We start from the raw sequence: 19,851 nt of genomic DNA on the forward strand, positions 1-19,851 counted from the left end.
TCGGTGGGTGCTGAGCCAGACCCCAGAAGGTTTGTGTTAAAGCTCAGCTGTGTTTCCTGTCCCCGTGTGAACAGCACAGAAATACCGGGCAGAGTCCTGAGCTTGCAGGGACCGCAATGAGAGAAGAGCCACGGACAGGGAATTGTCCCGGGAGATCTTGGCCCGACCCTTCACTGCAGCCCCGTAGTCCACTATACGGCCACTGGGAGAACTGATAAAGGACACCCACTCCAGCCGGCCCCCGGGTGCCTGACGGTACCAGTAAATATCATAAACCGCGAAGGTGAATCCGGATCCGTGACAGGAGAGGGTGACGGAGTCCCCGGGCGCTCGCAGCCCTCCGCCGGCCTCCTGCAGCCTCGGCTGTGCCCAGAGCCCTGCGGAGGGAGAGCGCAGGAATCGGGCAGGGCGCGACCACGGACCGAGGGCGCTGTCCCGGGCTCCCGGTGCCCCCGGCCCGGCACAGCCACAGCCACAGCCCCTGTCCCTGTGTCTGCCCCGGCTTTGCCCGTGTTCCCTACCTTACCTCTGCTTCTGTCCTTTCCCAGTCTCTGCCCTTGTCTCCGTCGTTGTTGGTGCTCGTACTCCTGCCTGTCCCCGTCCCCTTCCCCGTCTCCGTCCCTGTACCGGTCCCAATCCCAATCCCAGTTCCTCTCCCTGTCCTTTTCCCTGTCGCTGTTGCTGTCCCTGTCCCTGTCGCTGTCCCTCCTTCCCCAGGCCCGCTCGCTGCCCTCCCCGCCCGGCTCTCACCTGCCGGCCACAAGGCCAAGGCCAAGGCCAGCAGCCCCGGCCCCAGCCCGGCCGCCATCGTGCCCGGCCCCGGCTCCGCGGCAGCCGCACAGGAGCCGAGCGGAGCCGCGCTCGGGCCGCTCCCGCCCGGCCCCGCCTCGCCGGGGCAGCGCCGGCGCCTCTGCCCGGCCCCGACACACCCGCCCCGGGCCCCGGGCCCTGCCCCGGGCAGGAGCAGCGCCGGCCACGCCCGGGCCGCGGACACAAAGCGGCGCTGCGAGCTTGGGCAGCGCCTTCTGCCAAAGGGACCCGAGCGCTTCGTGCCCAACGCGCCCAGAAATTCGCCCTCGGAGCACACAAGGTCGCTGCCGTGCGCGGCTGCCTTGGGCAAAATGCTGCCGGCAGCTGAGGGAGGTGATGGCTCCTCTCTCCTCGGCACTGCTGAGGCCGCACCTGAGTACTGCGGACACGGCTTCACTCCCCAGTTTGCCACCTCAGGCAGTTGTTTGTCACCTGAGCAGGGACTCAAGGACGCTGAGCAGACAATCACAAAGGGAATTTATTATTTGATACTTGAACTAAGCACAGGGCTGTGGCAGATGCTGCTGCAGAGCAAAGCAGGTCAGATCTGTGCCTGATCAGCGACTCTTGCTCACATCATCCCTGAGTGCTTGTCCTGTGCTCGATCCGAACACCCTGGTCCCACGCAGGCGGTGCAGACAAGTGATCAGTGGTGCAGGAAAGTTCATTCTTGAGAACCCAGGCCCCTACAGGGAGTGGAATTTCTCCTGCCTTCTGGCTGATTCCACCACTGGCCATGGGTCAGTGCCTGGTTTCATTGATGGATAAATCATCCATCCTATTTTCTCTTCTTCTGGGGCATTTCTGCGTGAAATGTAAGGGAGAGGGAGAAAGAGAAGTTGCCCTTGCAGTCAGATAATTACCCGTCCTCCTAAGGAGTTTCTGTGATGGATATGCTCTTTTCAGCTCTTTGTTGCCTCTCCTGATTTGTTCTGCACATCTTTAAGTGGATGACTTGTCCTGTCTCATGGAGTTCTTCACGATGCTTTCCCATGTAACCTCTTGGAGAGAGGTTTATTCTTTCAGGATGCTTTTAATGTTCTCTGCCACAGGAGAGAGCTCTCACCATTTTGACTTTCTCTGCGGGGCAGATGTCAGACACCACGCTCTATGTGTGAGACTCACCAAAGGAAGGAAAAATGAATGTGCTAGAGGTGAAAACTGTCCTCAAATTAATTTAAAAGTTTTCTTGAAGTTCACCTGGTGTATGGTCTTGTCACTGATAGTGTGGGAAAATACAAAAAGTCTCCTACAGCATTTTTAAGTGCCAGAGAATGAAAGCATTACTTTATTTTGGTCAGGGTTTGCAACAGAAATCATTTCATCCAAACATTGCGTGAGTTGTGAAGAGAAAATCCTTCCATCACCCAAGGTTGTCACTGGATTTTTCCTGTGCTTCTACAATCACAACCCAGGGAAATTCATTGGTTCAGTGTTCACTGGTCCCAAGTTACACAGTTTGTAGTATTTGGTTTCCTATCGATCCCTTCTCCTTTGATAATATTTCAGTTCTCATTCTTGCTTGTCTCATCTCTCTTTTACCAGACCCGGTGCCTCTGACCATGCCAGGGGTGATGTTTGGAGTTGATGTTCATTAATGGTTGTTATCTTTTGTGTATCTTCTGTGCTGCTCCCAGTCTGCTGAGATGTCAAGTTCTGGTCTGCAGTGCTGAAACAATTCCTTTGGAAAGAAACTTCAGTTCCTTTCCCCCTGGGCAAAGATGAACAAAACGCCTGATTGAAGGTATAGAAAGAAATTTAAAATTTCTTGTCATTACCCTCAGTATGAGAAAGGTATCACAGAAATGCAGAACGATTGAGGTTGGAAGGGAGCTCTGGGGGTGATTGGATCTGCCCTGCTCTAGCAGGAGTGTCTGGAGCTGTTGGCCAGGGACCATGTCCAGGTGGCTTTTGAATATCTCCAGGGACAGTGGCTCAGCCTCTGGAGATTTTCAAAGGCTGTCTGAGCACAATCAAACATGGACACAAAGGAATCTGAAGGAGAGTAGATATAAAACTGTAAAAATGTTTTGTACCAAAGAGTTCAGCTTATAATCCTCCTCCATTATTTTGGTGTCATGGGATCCCTTACTGGACAATATTGTTTTTTCAGATTTCAGCATAATTCCCCATGCAAATAGGCTTATTTTAACACTGGGTATTTAAATGTGGAGCACAGGATCTCTACAAAACTTTCCTCAGCTGGTATCAGTTGGGAGAGCTGCAGATTCTGTCCTCTTCTATGGAATTAACCACACTGACACAATCTTAGAATTGGACTGGAAACAATTCTGTTCTCCTGTTTTCTTAAGCTGTGTGTTCTGCACAGCAAATGCCAAGGGAAAAGGCAGAGCTTAGTGGGGGCAATGTGGGACCCTGTCATGAAATGAGGGCTTTAGGTGAATGAAACCCTCACGGTCAGAGGTGTCAGCAAAAGCAGCTTTAATACAAATGTACCAAAGCGTGGCACAGTCCAACAGCAACGCTCACTCTGCAGCTCTGATACATGGATGAAACAGGGACAGGAACATCGAATTAGAATTAATTGGGAAAGATTGATGTGGAGACTGGGAGGGAGAAAAGCCTTATTTCCCCTGCAGAATGTGGTTAACTTGTTTCTTCAAAAGCAGGGGAGGCTTAATCCTTCCTGCTGTGACTGAGTCACAAATGGTGACCACAGCATCCTGCCTGCAGCTTGTGAGAGGGGCTGAGCTGGGGAAGGTGTGAGCTGGGCTCTGTTAGGTAAGAACCAAGTTGCCATGGAAACTATCACTCCATCAAACCACCCAAAATCACTTCCTGCTGGCCCCTTGCTCCTCTCCCTGAGTGCCAGACAACAGCAGGGTTTCTTCTCTGCTGCTATGAGCATTTTCCTCCCTCATGCCTTCTGCAAGGTCTCTCCTCACTGAAGCTCCTGAATGTGCCAGAGAGACACTTCCCTGCACAGGCTCTGGAAAAGACACATTCGGCCAACAGGAAATCTCCATTATCAAAGCTTTGTTTATGATCCCCGTGGGCTTTAGGACAGCTGGATTTCGGCAATCTCTGTCCCAGGTTCAGAAGAAAAAGTACAGAGGACCCACAGCATTTTAGCCTAGTATAAAACTTTATTTTCATCACTACTACAGGAACCTAAAATGCACATGAGCTATATTTGGCAGAAGAAATACAGGCTTAATAAAGAAATGAAAATGATCAGGTTGAATGGCATCACTTCAGGTCCCACACAGCTCTTCTCATCTGCAATACACACTTACGAAATCGATCTAAAACCCAAAGCTGCAAATGGCAACCACTGGGCTTGAATTCCCTCAGCAGCACTACTGCAGTGGCACAGGCAGTAACACAACATGCCTGGGAAAGGAGCTTTTAAAAGGCCACATATCTAGGGTGAGCATTGGAGTTTTGAAAGCTATTGAAGCAGCTTGGACACTTGTGAGCAAATGCCACAAGAGTGGGGAGATGACTTAGCAGGAGGATGAGGATAAATTCACTCTCCTCAGTTCTCAGAGGAGAGCAAACAGCAAAAGCACTTAAAACTGTTCAGTGTAAATCATCTGGCCAGGCAGGAGTGAGCAGTGTTCAATGTCTTCAGGGGAAGGTGCTGCCTCGTGTCCTGGCTGGTCTCTGGCAGCTGCTCTGGCCCTGCTTGTTCCAGCCCCTTGTGCTGCTGATTCACGTTCTTTCCTGCTCTTCTTCGGGTTCCTCTTGCCTTCATTCCCCATGACTGGAAGAGGAAATTAGAGTTAAAACTGCATTTAATGAAATTGGGCCTGGGAGCCCGTGTTTGATAGCTGTGAGCTCCCTTACCTCAGAAAAGAAACAACTTGATACTCATGAGGGTGTTGATGGCGATGCTCTTTGCCAGCAGGACTCTCAAACCCAGCACAGCCATGGACAGCATGTTCACTCTCTGCCCTTCAGCATCTGCTCAGTGACCAGAAAAGAGCAGAGAGATCATGGTCTGCGTTTTGATGTTGTGGTCTTGGCACAAAGTGGGACAATGCACAGGGGATGGTGTCAGGGAAAGGAAGAGCAGCAAAGGAGCAGAGAGAGAGAAGATGGCAACAACAGGGGAGCCCAGGGTCTGTCTCTGCTGCTTTTGGCTTCCTGGGGCTTGTGTGTAACTGCAGGAGTAACCCTGGAACAGCAGCTTGTGTCTGCTGAAGGTGTTGTCTTCTGCCTCCTGTGCCCTGCAGAAAATCCATTTCCATGCCTTTATCCCCCAGCGAGCAATGGAACTTCACAGCCTGTTTGGGGAACTCACCTTGTGCTGAGTGCTTGGGCTCTGTGCTGTTGCAAACCCTCTTACTGGGCCCTTCAGCCACTGGTTCATCAGCCTCTTCTTCTGCAGCATGATAAAGAAAAGACATTTTAAACTCTATCCACGTTTTAGACAGGATTAAGGGAAATGTTCCTGTGACATTTCCTGTAGGAACTTGAGGAAAGCTGGGGCTCAGATGATCAGTCATTACTTCCAACAATAACTTGAGCTGAGAATTTTTCCATGCAACAGCAGGAAACAGAAGAATTCCTACATTGTTTTGATTTTACTATTTGAATCACCCTCATGACTGTAAAACTATCCCACAAAGTTTAACAATTCACTTACTTAAAAAACCCTCACAGCACACCTAATCTTTAACTTTTTGCAGGATTAGAAAGGCTGTTCCAGTTTGGGCTGCAGCAGGTTTGCTGCTTCATGGTGAAATATTTAGTCATAAGGGAATTTACATTTTGGACAAATAGATTGTGTCTTCCCTCTTCTCCCCCAAAAAGGTATCTCCAAGTAATTCAAGAGTTGAAACCATTTCTTTCAGATGCTTTGAAACATCTTTCATCTCTCCCTGCTAAAATCCCCAATGTCTTTCTCATTTCTGCTGGCTGCCCAGGGCAATGCTGTGGAGAAGGAGAACACAAAGCCCCACAGGCCACTGTCTCCAGAAATAAGTGACAGCTGTGCCACCAAACTGTACCTGGATGTGTTGTTGTCATGGTGCTGTTGTCGAATTTGGCCGTGCAGGTCAGCTCTGTGTCTTTGGTCACATTGACCACTTTAATTGCATTGTACAACCCCTCTGATGTCAAAATGGATCTGCTCTGTTCATATACGACCTCCTTAGAGGGCATCTCCAAGCTGATGCTCTTTGTCTGAATATTCCTTGCCAAACAAGCTGCTTTCCCAGGGCTGCCACCTTCTTCCAGTTTCTTTGATTTCATCACAATGACTTGAGGGTTGGAAGTATTGGAAATATCTGTAACGAAAAGCATGATTTGGACAGGATTGATTTAATTGCAGGTTTTCCCAAGTGCTGAATGATCGAAATTCACATGTACTTCAGCTGTAAATGATTTGTAACATCCTCATTAATTATCTTATATGTCATTATTGTTTGCCAGTAGAGGTGCAACTAATGATGGATGATTGTTTAAACTCACAGCCAGCTGTCTTACAAGAAAACCATTGGTGTCAATAGAATTGCAGAGGCAGGAAATCATTGTGGTACCATGATTTCATTTTAAACAAAATACCTTTGCCTCTAGATCATATTATTTATGGAGAATCAATAGTTATCACAAAAAACAATATTAGAAAACCAATAACTTAATTCAGATTAACAATTTGCATTAGATTAAAAACTTGGAACTGACAGGAATCCTCCAGCAGCCTTCCTTGCCTTAAAGGGCTCAGCTTATGAAAGGCTGTCAGACACATCCACAAAGATTGACGTGTCTGCTTTGACAGGAGCACCCTGAGGGTCTCTTGGGTAAAGAGAGGTGCTTTAGGATTTTCATTTGGCATGGTGTCTGCCTTGCAGGTGGGACAAGAGATCCCTCAAGTCTAATATTTTCTTCATCCTGTGGTACTGATGGAGGTTTGATCAAGGGGCTCTGACTTTACCCCCTTTCCCCATCAGCCCTATGGCACTGCTGAGGAACTGAGGTGAAAGCCAAATCGTGCTCTGCCACAACTTCATGGGTCGGCTCTCCTGAGCCAACAGGCACAACTACACACTTGTCCACACCTACAGCAACCACACACCCAACAGAAATCAAACATTTCCTTCCCAGGTGTTGTACCACGGCTGCCCAGAGCCTGTCAGTCCTGTGCATTCTGTGTTCTCTGAGAAGACCTTGAAAGGCTTTTCATGTGGTCTCCTCTCCAGGCTTTCCAAACAGCCAGAATACAAACAAGCAGCTTCTCTGCAAGAGCTCCCTGGGCAAGATCATCAGCAAGAAATCATGTACACGGTGCAATTGTAGTTCAGAGAGCAGAAGATTCGTTTATTCTGAGTCTAGTAGACTCACAGGAGTCCCACTAGTTTGCATGTTGTGACAATCCAGCCATGAATTCCTACCACTGCTTGCTTCTGGAAGGGATTTGTGTTTTATGTTCTGAACATTTATTTGGACAAAAAGTTGTACTTCTCCTTCTCTTTAGTCTTATAAAGTCACAGGAGGAGTCCTCCATTCTAAAATGTAATGGGCCCGAAATAACATGAAATGTTCTTACAGTACTTTAAAGACCTCTAAAAGCCCAGGAACAATTTCTGAGGGATGCACCTGAATCTTAATATAATGCAGATCTACACCAAAAACCCTTCTGCCACCCCAACATTCACATTTCCATCAAAAACCTCAGGGTGACCTCATCCTTTAATCTGCATCATGGAATTCCCAATAAAGATAGGAACTGCTAAGGCTTCTTATCATCCCCACTCCACACATTGGTCTTTACAGAACCCACACACCTTGGCAGCCAATTGTCTTTCATGCCAGGAGCTCAAGGATTTGAGGCACTTGTGAGAATTTAAGCCCAAGGCTCTTTAACCTCCTTCCTCCTCTGTCCCCAGGGTACTGGAATTACTTAGCTGGGGACACTCTCAGTGTGGTGCTGGTGTCAAACCAGAACTTCTCCAAGCAGGCAGTTCCAGATCTGTCTCAAAACTCCTCAGCACTGTGAGCTCTTCTCTGAGCTCTGCAGTCCTGCCCCGAGTCAGTCAGTGGAAGTCCACTGGAGAATTGGACACTTGACAGGAAATTTGAGCCAGAGTGCTGCCCAAACTGGGAATAAGTTATGCCATGCTAAGTAGTGCCCTGCTGGTGTTTGGGGATCATGGAATAATGGTGCTGTGCAGAGTCAGCCCAGTTGCTCCTGGGAAACCTTTCTGAGCAGATCCAAGCTGAGGATTTGGCTTGAAAGCCTGGCTGGAGTGAGAGTGCACTCACGGGAATATTGCAGATGAAAATCCCTACAGTGAACCCAAACCATTCAATTCCTTTTTCCACCTCCACCCCAATATTAAATGAAGTTTTAGAAATAAAGAAATGTCACTTACTTGGTAGAACTGTGAGAGTCGTTCCTGGTCCAAATATAAGCTTATCTGTGCTCACAGTGCTAAGACTCATTCCAATAACTCACTCTTTCCTCAAGGTGCTCAAAAGTGTTTTAAAACAGAAGATGAAAAGCCAAATATTTGTCCTAATATCCATGGCAGCTAGTCCCTTGAGGTAGCTATAATTCCAAAACAGGAAAGAAAACATTTAATTGAATATTTCAATGATTTCAAATAGCTTGGTTGATTATTGAATTTTCAACTTCTCCCTTTCTTCCACCTTTAGAAACTTCATGAGCTCTTTTATATGTAGAAGATAAAAGGCAATACAGAAAGATCATTCTATTTCTCTTCTTCATAATTGCAATCGTCCATCTCCTTTCTTTCCCAAAATATCTCACCTTTTCCCCCTCTTCTTGTTTTTGTACAGGTCTCTGTGCTGCTTGTATCATTGTGGTATAGTCCAGTCCAAAACACTGTGATATATTTCATAGCAAAAACTGTCTCTGTTCCACTACAGAGAATTTTGAATTATACAGGCAGTCACATGACTTCTTCAGTGGTTTTACACCCAATACACCACCTGAAGAAACCATAAAGCTTGCAAGGGAGCGTGTCAAATAATATCGGAAAGGTTGAGTTGTATATGAGAACTTGGGGATTACATGACCCCTCTGGAAAGCCTGAGGGAGTTAATCTGGATAGAAAGCAGAAAAATAGTCAGTACTTGTTGTGTTATTTCAAACATTTCTTACAATGCAGTCAATTTCCCTAATTCTCTCCCTGTGGGCTTTAGTGGCAGTGTGACAGGTGTACTGGGACGTAGCAGGCTGGCTCTGGGGAAGTTGGGAAGAGAGGATTAAAAGCAGAAGAATCAGGAGGATCAGAAACTGCTCAAGTGACCTTTGAGCTGGGAATTACTCTCAATACCCCATGGTGAAATGCATCCAGGGATCCTCTAGCACGGAGCCAGTTTAGATGCCAGTGTCTCTCTCTGCCTCTGTCTGGCTGTTGCTCAGGGATTCCCCCAGGTCAGCACGGTCAAGGAAATAAATGTAATGTTTGTGAGTTTGTGGCTGCTCCAGCTGCTGCCTGTGCTGCCTCACACAGGGGGCGGTGGCTGTTCGAGTTTGAAAGACAGGTGTCTGCCAAGTAAGGTGAGAACCTCCCTTGGAATGGAAAATGTTATCTTCTTCCCTCTGACTTATAATTTTGAAATTAGGGGCTTTCAGGCAAAGAGGCAGGACAAGGATCACCAGTTCTTTAGCAGTATGTGTGTGTATAACAAGGCAAACAAACAACCCCACCGGCAGCGACACCAAACAGAAGCAGAGCCCAGTCCCAGCTGCTCTCGGCTGCAGGCACTTTCCCCTTGGGTGCAGTTCCGGGCACAGCCAGCAGGGGCGCTGCTGGCTCGCGGCCGGGCAGGGCGGGTGCGATGATTGCCCTGCAGGGGGCGCTGTGGCGCCAGCTCGGCCGCCTTTTCACGCTGTTAATGGCGGCTCGGGGGGGGAGGGATGGAGAAGGGGCTCCTTTACAGACCCACGGGATGGAGAAGGGGCTCCTTTACAGACCCAAGGGATGGAGAAGGGTCTCCTTTATACACCCAAGGGATGGAGAAGGGGCTCCTTTACAGAGCCAAGGGATGGAGAAGGGGCTCCTTTACAGACCTTCAGGAGTAGCCGGTCCCTGTGCCCCTCCCTATGGTGAAATGAGCCGTAACAGGAGCCTGGAGCAGCAGGCTGGAATGGCAAGAGCTGAGTATTCCCAGGGTGGTAATCAAGGTGTAGCACAAACTCTGCAGCTCTGGCAGGAGCCCCTCGGGGCTGGACGGACACGGGCTGTAGAGTTAATGTGAAACAGTGGCAGACAACAGCGGGGCTGGGCGGGGGATTGATTCCCTTGGAGAGTTCACCAGCCATGGCTGATCCCGAGCTCAGCAAAGGCAGTGGCACGGTGTCCTCCTGGCTACCAGATCCTGGTGCAGCACGTGCTGGATCTGGGCTCCCAAGTGTCAGAGAAGCAGAGAAGAAAGCTGGCCAGCCCTCGTCACAGCCCGAAGGTAAACAAAAAAATCAGGCAAGAAACACAGGGCAGCAGTGTCTCCAGTCAGTCGCCCTTGCCCTGTGGATCCTGAGGTGAGCACCCCCACCAGAAGGAAGCAGCAGCCCCTGGCCCAGCCCTCACAGGATCCCTGCTGCCCCTCACCCACTGAGATATTCCTGGAGCCGGGGGAGGCCGTGACCATTCCAGACTAAAACCAGAAACTAAACCAAAAATGGAGAGGGAATTTAAGCCATCCCCAAGAGAGCAATATGGTGTCTTTGGTTGCAATACAGGATTTGACTGGAGGTGTGTATTCTATCACCATCTGTTGAAACCAGGCATGGCACTGATCCTTATTTCTGTGGGAGATATCCTCTGCTAATGGGCCATCTATTAAAACCAGCTGGGTCAGTATTCTTTATCTTTTCCACAACCCATCCTTCCTCCAGGAGATATCTTCTGTTAATGGTCCATTGAGTCCCACTGAATGACTGATTAAATTACATCATCCCATTGGGAGATGCTCCAGCCAGGGGCAGGAGCCAAGCCTTTCCTACCTAGATAAAAAGTGAGATCTGGAACACCAAGGCAGCCCTTTTTGCACTGGATTCCAGAGGAAAACCAGACCTTTGCACATCATCACTGGAACTTTGGAAGAAAACCTCACTCTTCTACAGGAGCACTGCTCCACCAGAACAACATCTGTCACTGCAGGAGGATGCAGCCACGATTGCATGGCCCTGCTGCCAACACCTTTGTTACCGTATGGACTAGAAATCCTGAATATTAGAATATAAAATGTATAAACCATAATAGTAGTAGTAATGCTAAGGCTTGAAGACTGCAGTTCCCAGAGTAGGCCCTGGGAAACTAACTTAGGAATGTGCTGTGCTGAGAGCATGCAGAACTGTTAGTGATAAGGTTAAAGTATAATCATAAATAAAGTACTGGTGGTGGGCAGTGGCGTAAGAGAGAGATTGAGGGGGAGAACACTATAGTCCTAGGATAAGCAACCATGTAAGATTTATGACGCAAAATGCTATCTTCAAGGTGAATGTATCTATAGAAGAATGTGTACTTCTGCACATAAACCATTTGTAAAAAGGGTATAAAAAACCCTCTAAAAAGGGAACCAGTGGGATCCTGACTTGGGACGCGAGTCCGGAGGTCCCCAGGCCCTGAATAAAGCACCGCATAAACTGACACTCTGTTAGTTTGTGTTTTACTTGGGGTTTCGGGCAGCACCTTGACTGAATGACGGGGGGTCAGGTTGGATACTGACTCTGTTTTTGGGTTTGTTCGCTGTAATACTGTATTTCTGTTTTAATTTCCCTAAGAAAGAACTGTTATTCCTATTGCCATATCTTTGCCAGAGAGCCCCTTAATTTCAAAATAATTTGGAGGGAGGGGGTTTACATTCTCCATTTTAAAAAGAGGCTCCTGCCTTTCCTGGCAGATGACTGTCTTTCAAACCAAGACATATGGGTAGAAAACATGAGAGAAATAGAAAGAAATTGGCGAGGCCTTCTTTAGACAAATGGGTCATTCCTGGGCTCCAGTCCTCATGGGGTGCTGGAAGTGTGTCAAGTGTCTGATGGCAGGACAGCACAGCTGAGCACACACACTCAGGAGTTTACTGCAGTGTGCTGATGCAAACTTGCTGACACAGGTGGCTGCAGAGCTGGACCTCTACTTGCCAGTGAGGAAGAATTGGTGAGGGATGTGAGGTGGTTGGGGCAGCCTTGGCTGCAGTGACCATGCAGTTGGAGCTCAGGATCCAGGGAGAAGAGAGCACTGCAAATCCAGGACTGGAGCCCTGGGCTTCAGGAGAGCAGAATCTGGGCTCTTCAGGGATCTTCTGGGGGGAATCCCATGGCTTATGGCCCTGGACAGAGGAGGGATTTGGGAGAGCTGCTCATTTTCAGACATTAGCTCCTTGAACCTCATGAATGAGGTTTTCTTGACAAAGCAGTAAGTCAAGAATTTTGCAAGAAGGCCAAAATGATGAACAAAGGGCTCCTGGATGAACTCATAAAGGGTAAAAGCAAAACAAGCATAAGTGCTTCTTCAGCCCCTGCTCTGATGTCTATAGCTGAGAGATTCCTACTGGGAAGTGCCATTTCTGGTCTCCAGGTCTCCTTCTTCATGCATCTGATTCTGGCCATTGTTGGATCTGAAGTTAAAAGGATCTTTGTTCTTAACAAAAGTCTCCTTTGTCCTCTGAGGCAAACAGAAGAATATAATGCTCTGCTAAATTGAAACATAGAAATACAGAAGGTTCTTGCCCACTTGTGTTCTACTGGAGCTGGTGATCAAATGTCAGTTTGCAACAGCCAAGAATTCAGCGTGAACAGTGAAGAAATTGGTTTTGGAAAAAGACAGTTTGTGTGTGGTGGTTCAGTTGTTTTCAGTCACTGTGCTCCGTAGCTCGCACTGTGCTAGACAGTTCTACAAAAACATCTGGGTTTTTTTTCAGTGCCACGTGATGTCTCCTCTTTCATGTCTCTGAGGAGCTCCCTTTTGTTTTTCTGTGCCTCTACACTGCTCTACTTCTGAATATCTAACACTGTTCCAGAGGATTCCCGACACTAAAAATGACATTAACATCCTTGCTTGTTTTGGCATAGTGGGCAGTTAATGTTAATCTCTCTAAAATATTGCCCCTGACTCTTTGGAAAGGAATATTGTTGTTAGAAGTGTCTCACAGAAAAAGTCTGGTTACTGGTTTCTCTTTCAACACACAGCAAGAGAGTTAAATATGCATATGGTAAATGTAAATGAGACTGATAGTACTGTAGATTTAATCAGCATATACAGCTTGATTAAGAGGATGCCCTGGCAAGAGCAAACAGAGCTCTGAAGATTGCAAAAAGTTTGGATCAAGTCTGGCTGTTGGGAAACAAGATTTTAGTAAGTATAAATGCAGAGTTTGACTGTGTGATGTTTAACTAGATGATTGTAGTAAAATATTAGCAGCCAACCTGTAAATGGTATATAAGCACATGTAGTGCTCAGTAAAAACTGGATTCTGATCACCATTCAGTAGTCCCCGTCTCTCTCTCCATCATCAATACATGGTGGCACTGTGTAACAGTGGTGGGGGTTTTGCACCACTTAATTAGAGGTTTGTTTTCATTGATTTTGTTTACTTAGAACTGAAATTAACAAAAACACGATGGAAATGTTTTTTTCTTGTGTTTGGGCTTGGTTGTTTATTAAATTTTATCAGAAAGGATAGAACGTTCAACAGCACTTCTAGCTACTTGCTAGAAGTGAGGAAAAAAGGCAAAAGATGCAACTGCTGCAAGGTTGCTTAAAGCTAAACAGACCAATAGAGAATTAACACCTCTTTTATTTATACTTTTGACCTATTTCTGCTTTTAACCTAAGTTCTCATGACTCTTAGTGTGACATTGACTGACCAACTAGAAACTACGACCTGAAATTGATAAAAAAGAAGGAAGAAGTGAGAAGATGAAAGAGACAATGCCCAAAATCCTAAATATTGTTCCATACCTATTCCTATACTAGAAAAACATAAAATTTAGAACCCATTACAATGTGAAAGCAAACACTTCAATTTCATGACACCAGAGATTTTAACTTCATCACTCAAATTAAGAAGCCGTCTCCAGGGCCTCAAGTTGAAAGCAGTGTTCTCCTGGGGGTCAGAGCCTGACAGCACAGAAAGCTCAAAACCCGCAGGTTTCTGGGATCCAACAGCACTGCAGGGACATCTCCCTGTCCTTGTCTCAATGCACAAGCCATAATTGCATATTTTCCCCATTTATTCAAGGATGAGCACTGAAAGAGCAGCTTGCTGAGCACCTGGAGGACAACCAAAGTCAACTCACCACACCTTCTCAACTCCTCCTTCCTCATCAGGTGCTCTGTAGCAGCCACCCAGAGCAAACTCATCCCTGCTCACCTGGCTTTGCTAAACAGCCTGGCTCCATCCACCCCAGCACTCTGGCAGCTACAGCAACACATCTGCATCATCCCATGGCTCTGCAGCCAAGGCACAGAGGAAAAATGAGGCTGTGCTGGACAGGAGCCCAGGCAACGTGCACTAAACCTGCACTTGCCCAAAGAGCCTGGGCAGTTGCCACAACAGATCCTCCTGCACCAGAAATGGTGCCAGCCCTTCTCCCAGCCCTCCCTCCACTGCCTTTTAGTGCCACCAAGCCAGAGGGATGTTTCCTGCACCTGCCATTGCCTGACAAGAGCCCTGGGGAGCAGCTGCTAGACAGAAATGCTGAGACATCTGTCTTCTCCATCTGTCAGTTTTTGATCCATTCTGATACAGAGCTGCTCCAGGGTGATTCTTGCTCCACAGTAATACATTGCTGCATCCCCTTGCTTTGCTGCCAGGATTTCCAATGTGAAGCTGTTCTTGGAGCTCTCCACTCTTCCCTTAAAACGATCTTGGAAATCTTTTCCATAATAATCACCCTCTCTATAAATCCATTCCAGAGTGCCCTGTGGGCCCTGGCGGTACCAGAACATGTAGTAGCTTTCCATAGAACCTCCCTTCATGCTGCACTGGAAGGTGCCTGGATCTCCCTCTTGCACGGTCAGTTCCCTGGGGTGCTGCTCCAAGGTCACCTGGCCAGTGACTGCTGCAGAGAGCAAGAACAAGCCACAGTCACTCCAAGATTCAGCAAAGCTCAGGGCAATGCTAATGGAGCTTTGGACTGGCACTGGACCGGTGGAAGGACAAAATCCTCCTCTTTGAAGCCAGCTGACACAGAGGGACAGAGCTGGCAGCAGGTGTCAAGGCTCACAAGGAAGGACATTCCACAATTCCCTCCCTCCTTTTCCCTGTCAGACAGGGAGCTTTCTCTGATTTTCCCCGAAGAAGCAGGAAGCATTTGCCCCATGGGGTGACAAATCCCTTTGTCCTTGCCAAGACAGGATGGTGAGGAACCCACTCTGCTGTCCCTGAAAATGCTGTAGATGAGCCCAGCAAAGACAAAGGCGTGTCACAGGCCATGGGGCTGGTGCCCTGTGCTGCCATCCTGCAGCTGGTGTGTGCCAGAGGGGCCGCAGTGGTCCCAGGAGCAGAGTGTCCAGTGCCAGGGCACAGCGCTGGGCCCCAAGATCTGAGTGCAGCAGGGAGGAGCCCTGCGTGTGCCCAGGCTGCAGGGGAGGCAGCTTGGATGGAGGTGACGAGCTCACAGGGGCAGGAGAGGAGCAGGGCTGCTGTCCCCGTGCTCCCCAGGCATGGCTGGGCAGCTGGAGCCGGGGAACAGGTCCGGCTGCAAGCGCTCAGCAGCTCCCCAGAGCCGTGCAGAGCACAGGGCCACGCTCAGCTCCTGGGGCCAGCAGCCCTTGCCTGCACTTACCTACAATGGGCAATAAGCCCACGCACAGGGCACTCCACATGGCCAGCCCCGCTCTGTCTCGCCTCTCTCCACCTTCTCTCTGCCTGCACAACAGCTCTGCCCACACCTGCCCTGCCTGGGCCTCTGGCACTGCTCTCAGGGCCACTCCCTCCTGCTCCCTCCCTCTGTCTGTGACAACACTGAGGGGGAGAGGTGGGGCAGGACGAGCAGAACTTGAAGCTCTCGCTGCCCTCCTGGCTGTCTCTCATTCTGCACGGTGCAAGAACAGACTGTTTGTTGGGCAGGAAATGCTGTGCTGGCTAAAGAGGACATGTTTCTCAGGGGCCAGCCCTGGCCTTTCTCTCTGATGTCTTGCAGGCTGCTGCTGAGATTTTGGAGCTGACTGGGGAGGCTGTCAGCTTGTCCTTCCCTTGGCCCCTGGCCCTGGCTCTGCCGAGCTGCTGCTCCCACATGGGACACCCCAGGATCGCAGCTCGGCTTGGCCAGGGCACCCCTAAGCCAAAGTGCTCCTCACCCTGCTCCCTGCACTCTGGCCCAGCACCCTACTCCCTCCCCAGTGATGACATTTCTCCACCTGCCTCCTCCTCTCTAAGGCCTCCTGGACCCCTGCCCATCAGCAAAGGCAACCCAGGACCCTGCAGGGACCAGGCTGCTCAGCACAGCCAGGACACTGCCTGCCCTGTGTCCTTCCCCTCCTCAGCAGGAACCCAGGGCTCTCCCTGTGACCACAGAATGGGACAACTCTGAGCCCTGACACTGTCATTGTCCTGACTGCCACCACTCTTCTGGGAGCATTGCCCACCCCACAGTCTGTCTGCATCCTTACCCTCCTCCCTCTTTCCCTGGGTACTTGGACATGGCACCTTGTGGTGAGGACTATTAGGATAGGAGGGGTAAAAAGGAGATGGAGAGGGTAGAGAAGACCACTGAGAATGCGGGCTGGAGGATGGGAAAAGAAGCAGTTGGGTGCATGGTCAGGGAGGATTTGTCTAGTCCAGGAATAGGAGGTCACGGGCCTCATCCTTCTCTCAGCCTCTTTAGGAAGGGAAGTGGAGAGGGATGTTCTCCCTGGTACACAGTGATAGGTCGTGTGACAGTGGCCCAAAGCTGCACCAGAGGAGGTTTAGGCTGGATATTAGCAAGCATTTCTTTACTGAGAGAGTGGTGAAACATCGACACAGGCATCCTAGGGATGTGGTCAATACCCCAAGCCTGTCTCTGTTTAAGAGATGTTTGGACAGTGTCTTTTGAAATATGCTGCAACTTGTGTTCTGCCCTGAAAGTGGTTCAGCAAGTGGACTAGACAGTCATTGCAGCTCCCTTTAAATGGAAAAAGTCCTCTTTTCTCTCTCCCCTGCCTTCCACTCCTCTCCTCTGCAAGCCCCCAGGAGCAGTGAGACCCCATATCCCTGACCCCAGGCACAGCCCACTCACTGACTCTCCCCTTGCATGGGCTGGGACCCACGTGAACATGCAGGAGGGGAGGAAGCTCATGGAGTTCAGGAACACCCCAAGTGTCTCTCTGGTCCCTCAGGGTGCAGTAATTGAGTGCACAGACCCCAGCTCCAGCCTGCTGATGGTCAGTGTCCCAGAGCTCTGGTCAGCCTGGCAGGAAAACCTCGTGTGGGCAAAAGGGGCTGTGTGGCTGTAGGAGCCTCCATGGCCCTGGCACTGCAGCAGCACTGCAGGGCTTCACCAGGACACTGCTGACACCAGGCCATGTAAATATAGCAGGTTTAGGGGCTGTAAGTGCAACAGAGGGTCCCAGTGTTCCCTGCTGGCCACCACCCTGCAGAGCTGGTTGTTTGCATCTCATCACCTTGAAATGCACCTGAAAGAAAATCAGGCCCTTTGCATCACTGCTTTGCTCTCAGTGGTGCAAGGACATGGCCCCCAAAAGGGTCAAAGGAAGCAGGGAAAGGTGTTGCCAAAGCCCAGGTGCTTTGTGTGTTCCACTTAAGAAGGGGACCAAGGAAGGCAGAGTGGGACTGCAGCCTGGCAGTCACCAGGCTGACTGGATGACAGAAAAACCTGGAACCTCCTGTACAGAATAGAACATTGCAACTGGGACTCAGGAGAAGGAAAGCCTCCGTGGTGGGAAAGGAGCTCTTGACAGAGACCAGGATCACTGGCGCTGCATGGGGATGGCCCCTGATTTCTTAGGAACACTTTGGAACACTTGAACCACTTTGGCATTCACCATCTCCAAATTCGGTGGGTGCTGAGCCAGACCCCAGAAGGTTTGTGTTAAAGCTCAGCTGGGTTTCCTGTCCCCGTGTGAACAGCACAGAAATACCGGGCAGAGTCCTGAGCTTGCAGGGACCGCAATGAGAGAAGAGCCACGGACAGGGAATTGTCCCGAGAGATCTTTGCCCGACCCTTCACTGCAGCCCCGTAGAACACTGCACTGCCACTGCGAAAACTGATAAAGGACACCCACTCCAGCCGGCCCCCGGGTGCCTGACGATACCAGTGAATATAATAATCCGCGAAGGTGAATCCGGATCCGTGGCAGGAGAGGGTGACGGAGTCCCCGGGCGCTCGCAGCCCTCCGCCGGCCTCCTGCAGCCTCAGCTGTGCCCAGAGCCCTGCGGAGGGAGAGCGCAGGAATCGGGCAGGGCGCGACCACGGACCGAGGGCGCTGTCCCGGGCTCCCGGTGCCCCCGGCCCGGCACAGCCACAGCCACAGCCCCTGTCCCTGTGTCTGCCCCGGCTTTGCCAGAGTTCCCTACCTTACCTCTGCTTCTGTCCTTTCCCAGTCTCAGCCCTTGTCCTCGTCCCTTTTGGTGCTCCTGCTCCTGCCTGTCCCCGTCCCCTTCCCCGTCTCCGTCCCTGTAGCGGTCCCAATCCCAATCCCAGTTCCTCTCCCTGTCCTTTTCCCTTTCCCTGTCGCTGTTGCTGTCCCTGTCGCTGTCGCGGTCCCTCCTTCCCCAGGCCCGCTCGCTGCCCTCCCCGCCCGGCTCTCACCTGCCGGCCACAAGGCCAAGGCCAAGGCCAGCAGCCCCGGCCCCAGCCCGGCCGCCATCGTGCCCGGCCCCGGCTCCGCGGCAGCCGCACAGGAGCCGAGCGGAGCCGCGCTCGGGCCGCTCCCGCCCGGCCCCGCCTCGCCGGGGCAGCGCCGGCGCCTCTGCCCGGCCCCGACACACCCGCCCCGGGCCCCGGGCCCTGCCCCGGGCAGGAGCAGCGCCGGCCACGCCCGGGCCGCGGACACAAAGCGGCGCTGCGAGCTTGGGCAGCGCCTTCTGCCAAAGGGACCCGAGCGCTTCGTGCCCAACGCGCCCAGAAATTCGCCCTCGGAGCACACAAGGTCGCTGCCGTGCGCGGCTGCCTTGGGCAAAATGCTGCCGGCAGCTGAGGGAGGTGATGGCTCCTCTCTCCTCGGCACTGCTGAGGCCGCACCTGAGTACTGCGGACACGGCTTCACTCCCCAGTTTGCCACCTCAGGCAGTTGTTTGTCACCTGAGCAGGGACTCAAGGACGCTGAGCAGACAATCACAAAGGGAATTTATTATTTGATACTTGAACTAAGCACAGGGCTGTGGCAGATGCTGCTGCAGAGCAAAGCAGGTCAGATCTGTGCCTGATCAGCGACTCTTGCTCACATCATCCCTGAGTGCTTGTCCTGTGCTCGATCCGAACACCCTGGTCCCACGCAGGCGGTGCAGACAAGTGATCAGTGGTGCAGGAAAGTTCATTCTTGAGAACCCAGGCTCCTACAGGGAGTGGAATTTCTCCTGCCTTCTGGCTGATTCCACCACTGGCCATGGGTCAGTGCCTGGTTTCATTGAAGGATAAATCATCCATCCTATTTTCTCTTCTTCTGGGGCATTTCTGCGTGAAATGTAAGGGAGACGGAGAAAGAGACCTTGCCCTTTCAGTCAGATAATTACCCGTCCTCCTAAGGAGTTTCTGTGATGGATATGCCCTTTTCAGCTCTTTGTTGCCTCTCCTGATTTGTTCTGCACATTTTTAAGTGGATGACTTGCCCATTCTCATGGAGTTCTTCACGATGCTTTCCCATGTAACCTCTTGGAGAGAGGTTTATTCTTTCAGGATGCTTTTAATGTTCTTTACCACAGGAGAGAGCTCTCACCATTTTGACTTTCTCCGCGGGGCAGATGTCAGACACCACGCTCTATGTGTGAGATTCACCAAAGGAAGGAAAAATGAATGTGCTAGAGGTGAAAACTGTCCTCAAATTAATTTAAAAGTTTTCTTGAAGTTCACCTGGTGTATGGTCTTGTCACTGATAGTGTGGGAAAATACAAAAATTCTCCAACAGCATTTTTAATGCCAGCGAATGAAGGCATTAC

General features: G+C 50.3%; 2 protein-coding genes and 1 gene segment (V, D, J or C); all 3 read right to left on the bottom strand.

Annotated features, from left to right (window-relative positions):
* The window catches only part of LOC106864004 (M1-specific T cell receptor alpha chain-like), a 370,462-nt gene that overhangs the window by 249,301 nt on the left and 101,310 nt on the right, over positions 1–19,851 (bottom strand). The window lies entirely within an intron of this gene.
* LOC148221101 (Ig heavy chain V region 914-like) lies at positions 28–808 on the bottom strand. The segment is given in 2 exon segments: positions 28–377; positions 751–808. Coding segments are annotated over 2 exon segments (399 nt in total).
* On the bottom strand, positions 3,887–18,563 carry LOC148221102 (Ig heavy chain Mem5-like). The gene is made up of 8 exons (XM_088179635.1): positions 18,506–18,563; positions 17,822–18,126; positions 12,734–12,753; positions 8,151–8,200; positions 5,787–6,065; positions 5,078–5,158; positions 4,621–4,737; positions 3,887–4,537 (listed from the first exon to the last, which is right to left on the bottom strand). The coding sequence occupies exons 1-7, from the start codon at positions 18,561–18,563 to the stop codon at positions 4,622–4,624; spliced, it is 909 nt and encodes a 302-aa protein (XP_088035761.1). The 3' UTR covers positions 3,887–4,537; position 4,621.

Source organism: Sturnus vulgaris, chromosome 27 (genome assembly GCF_052056855.1).
Source record: "Sturnus vulgaris isolate bStuVul1 chromosome 27, bStuVul1.hap1, whole genome shotgun sequence".
Taxonomy (NCBI): domain Eukaryota; kingdom Metazoa; phylum Chordata; class Aves; order Passeriformes; family Sturnidae; genus Sturnus; species Sturnus vulgaris.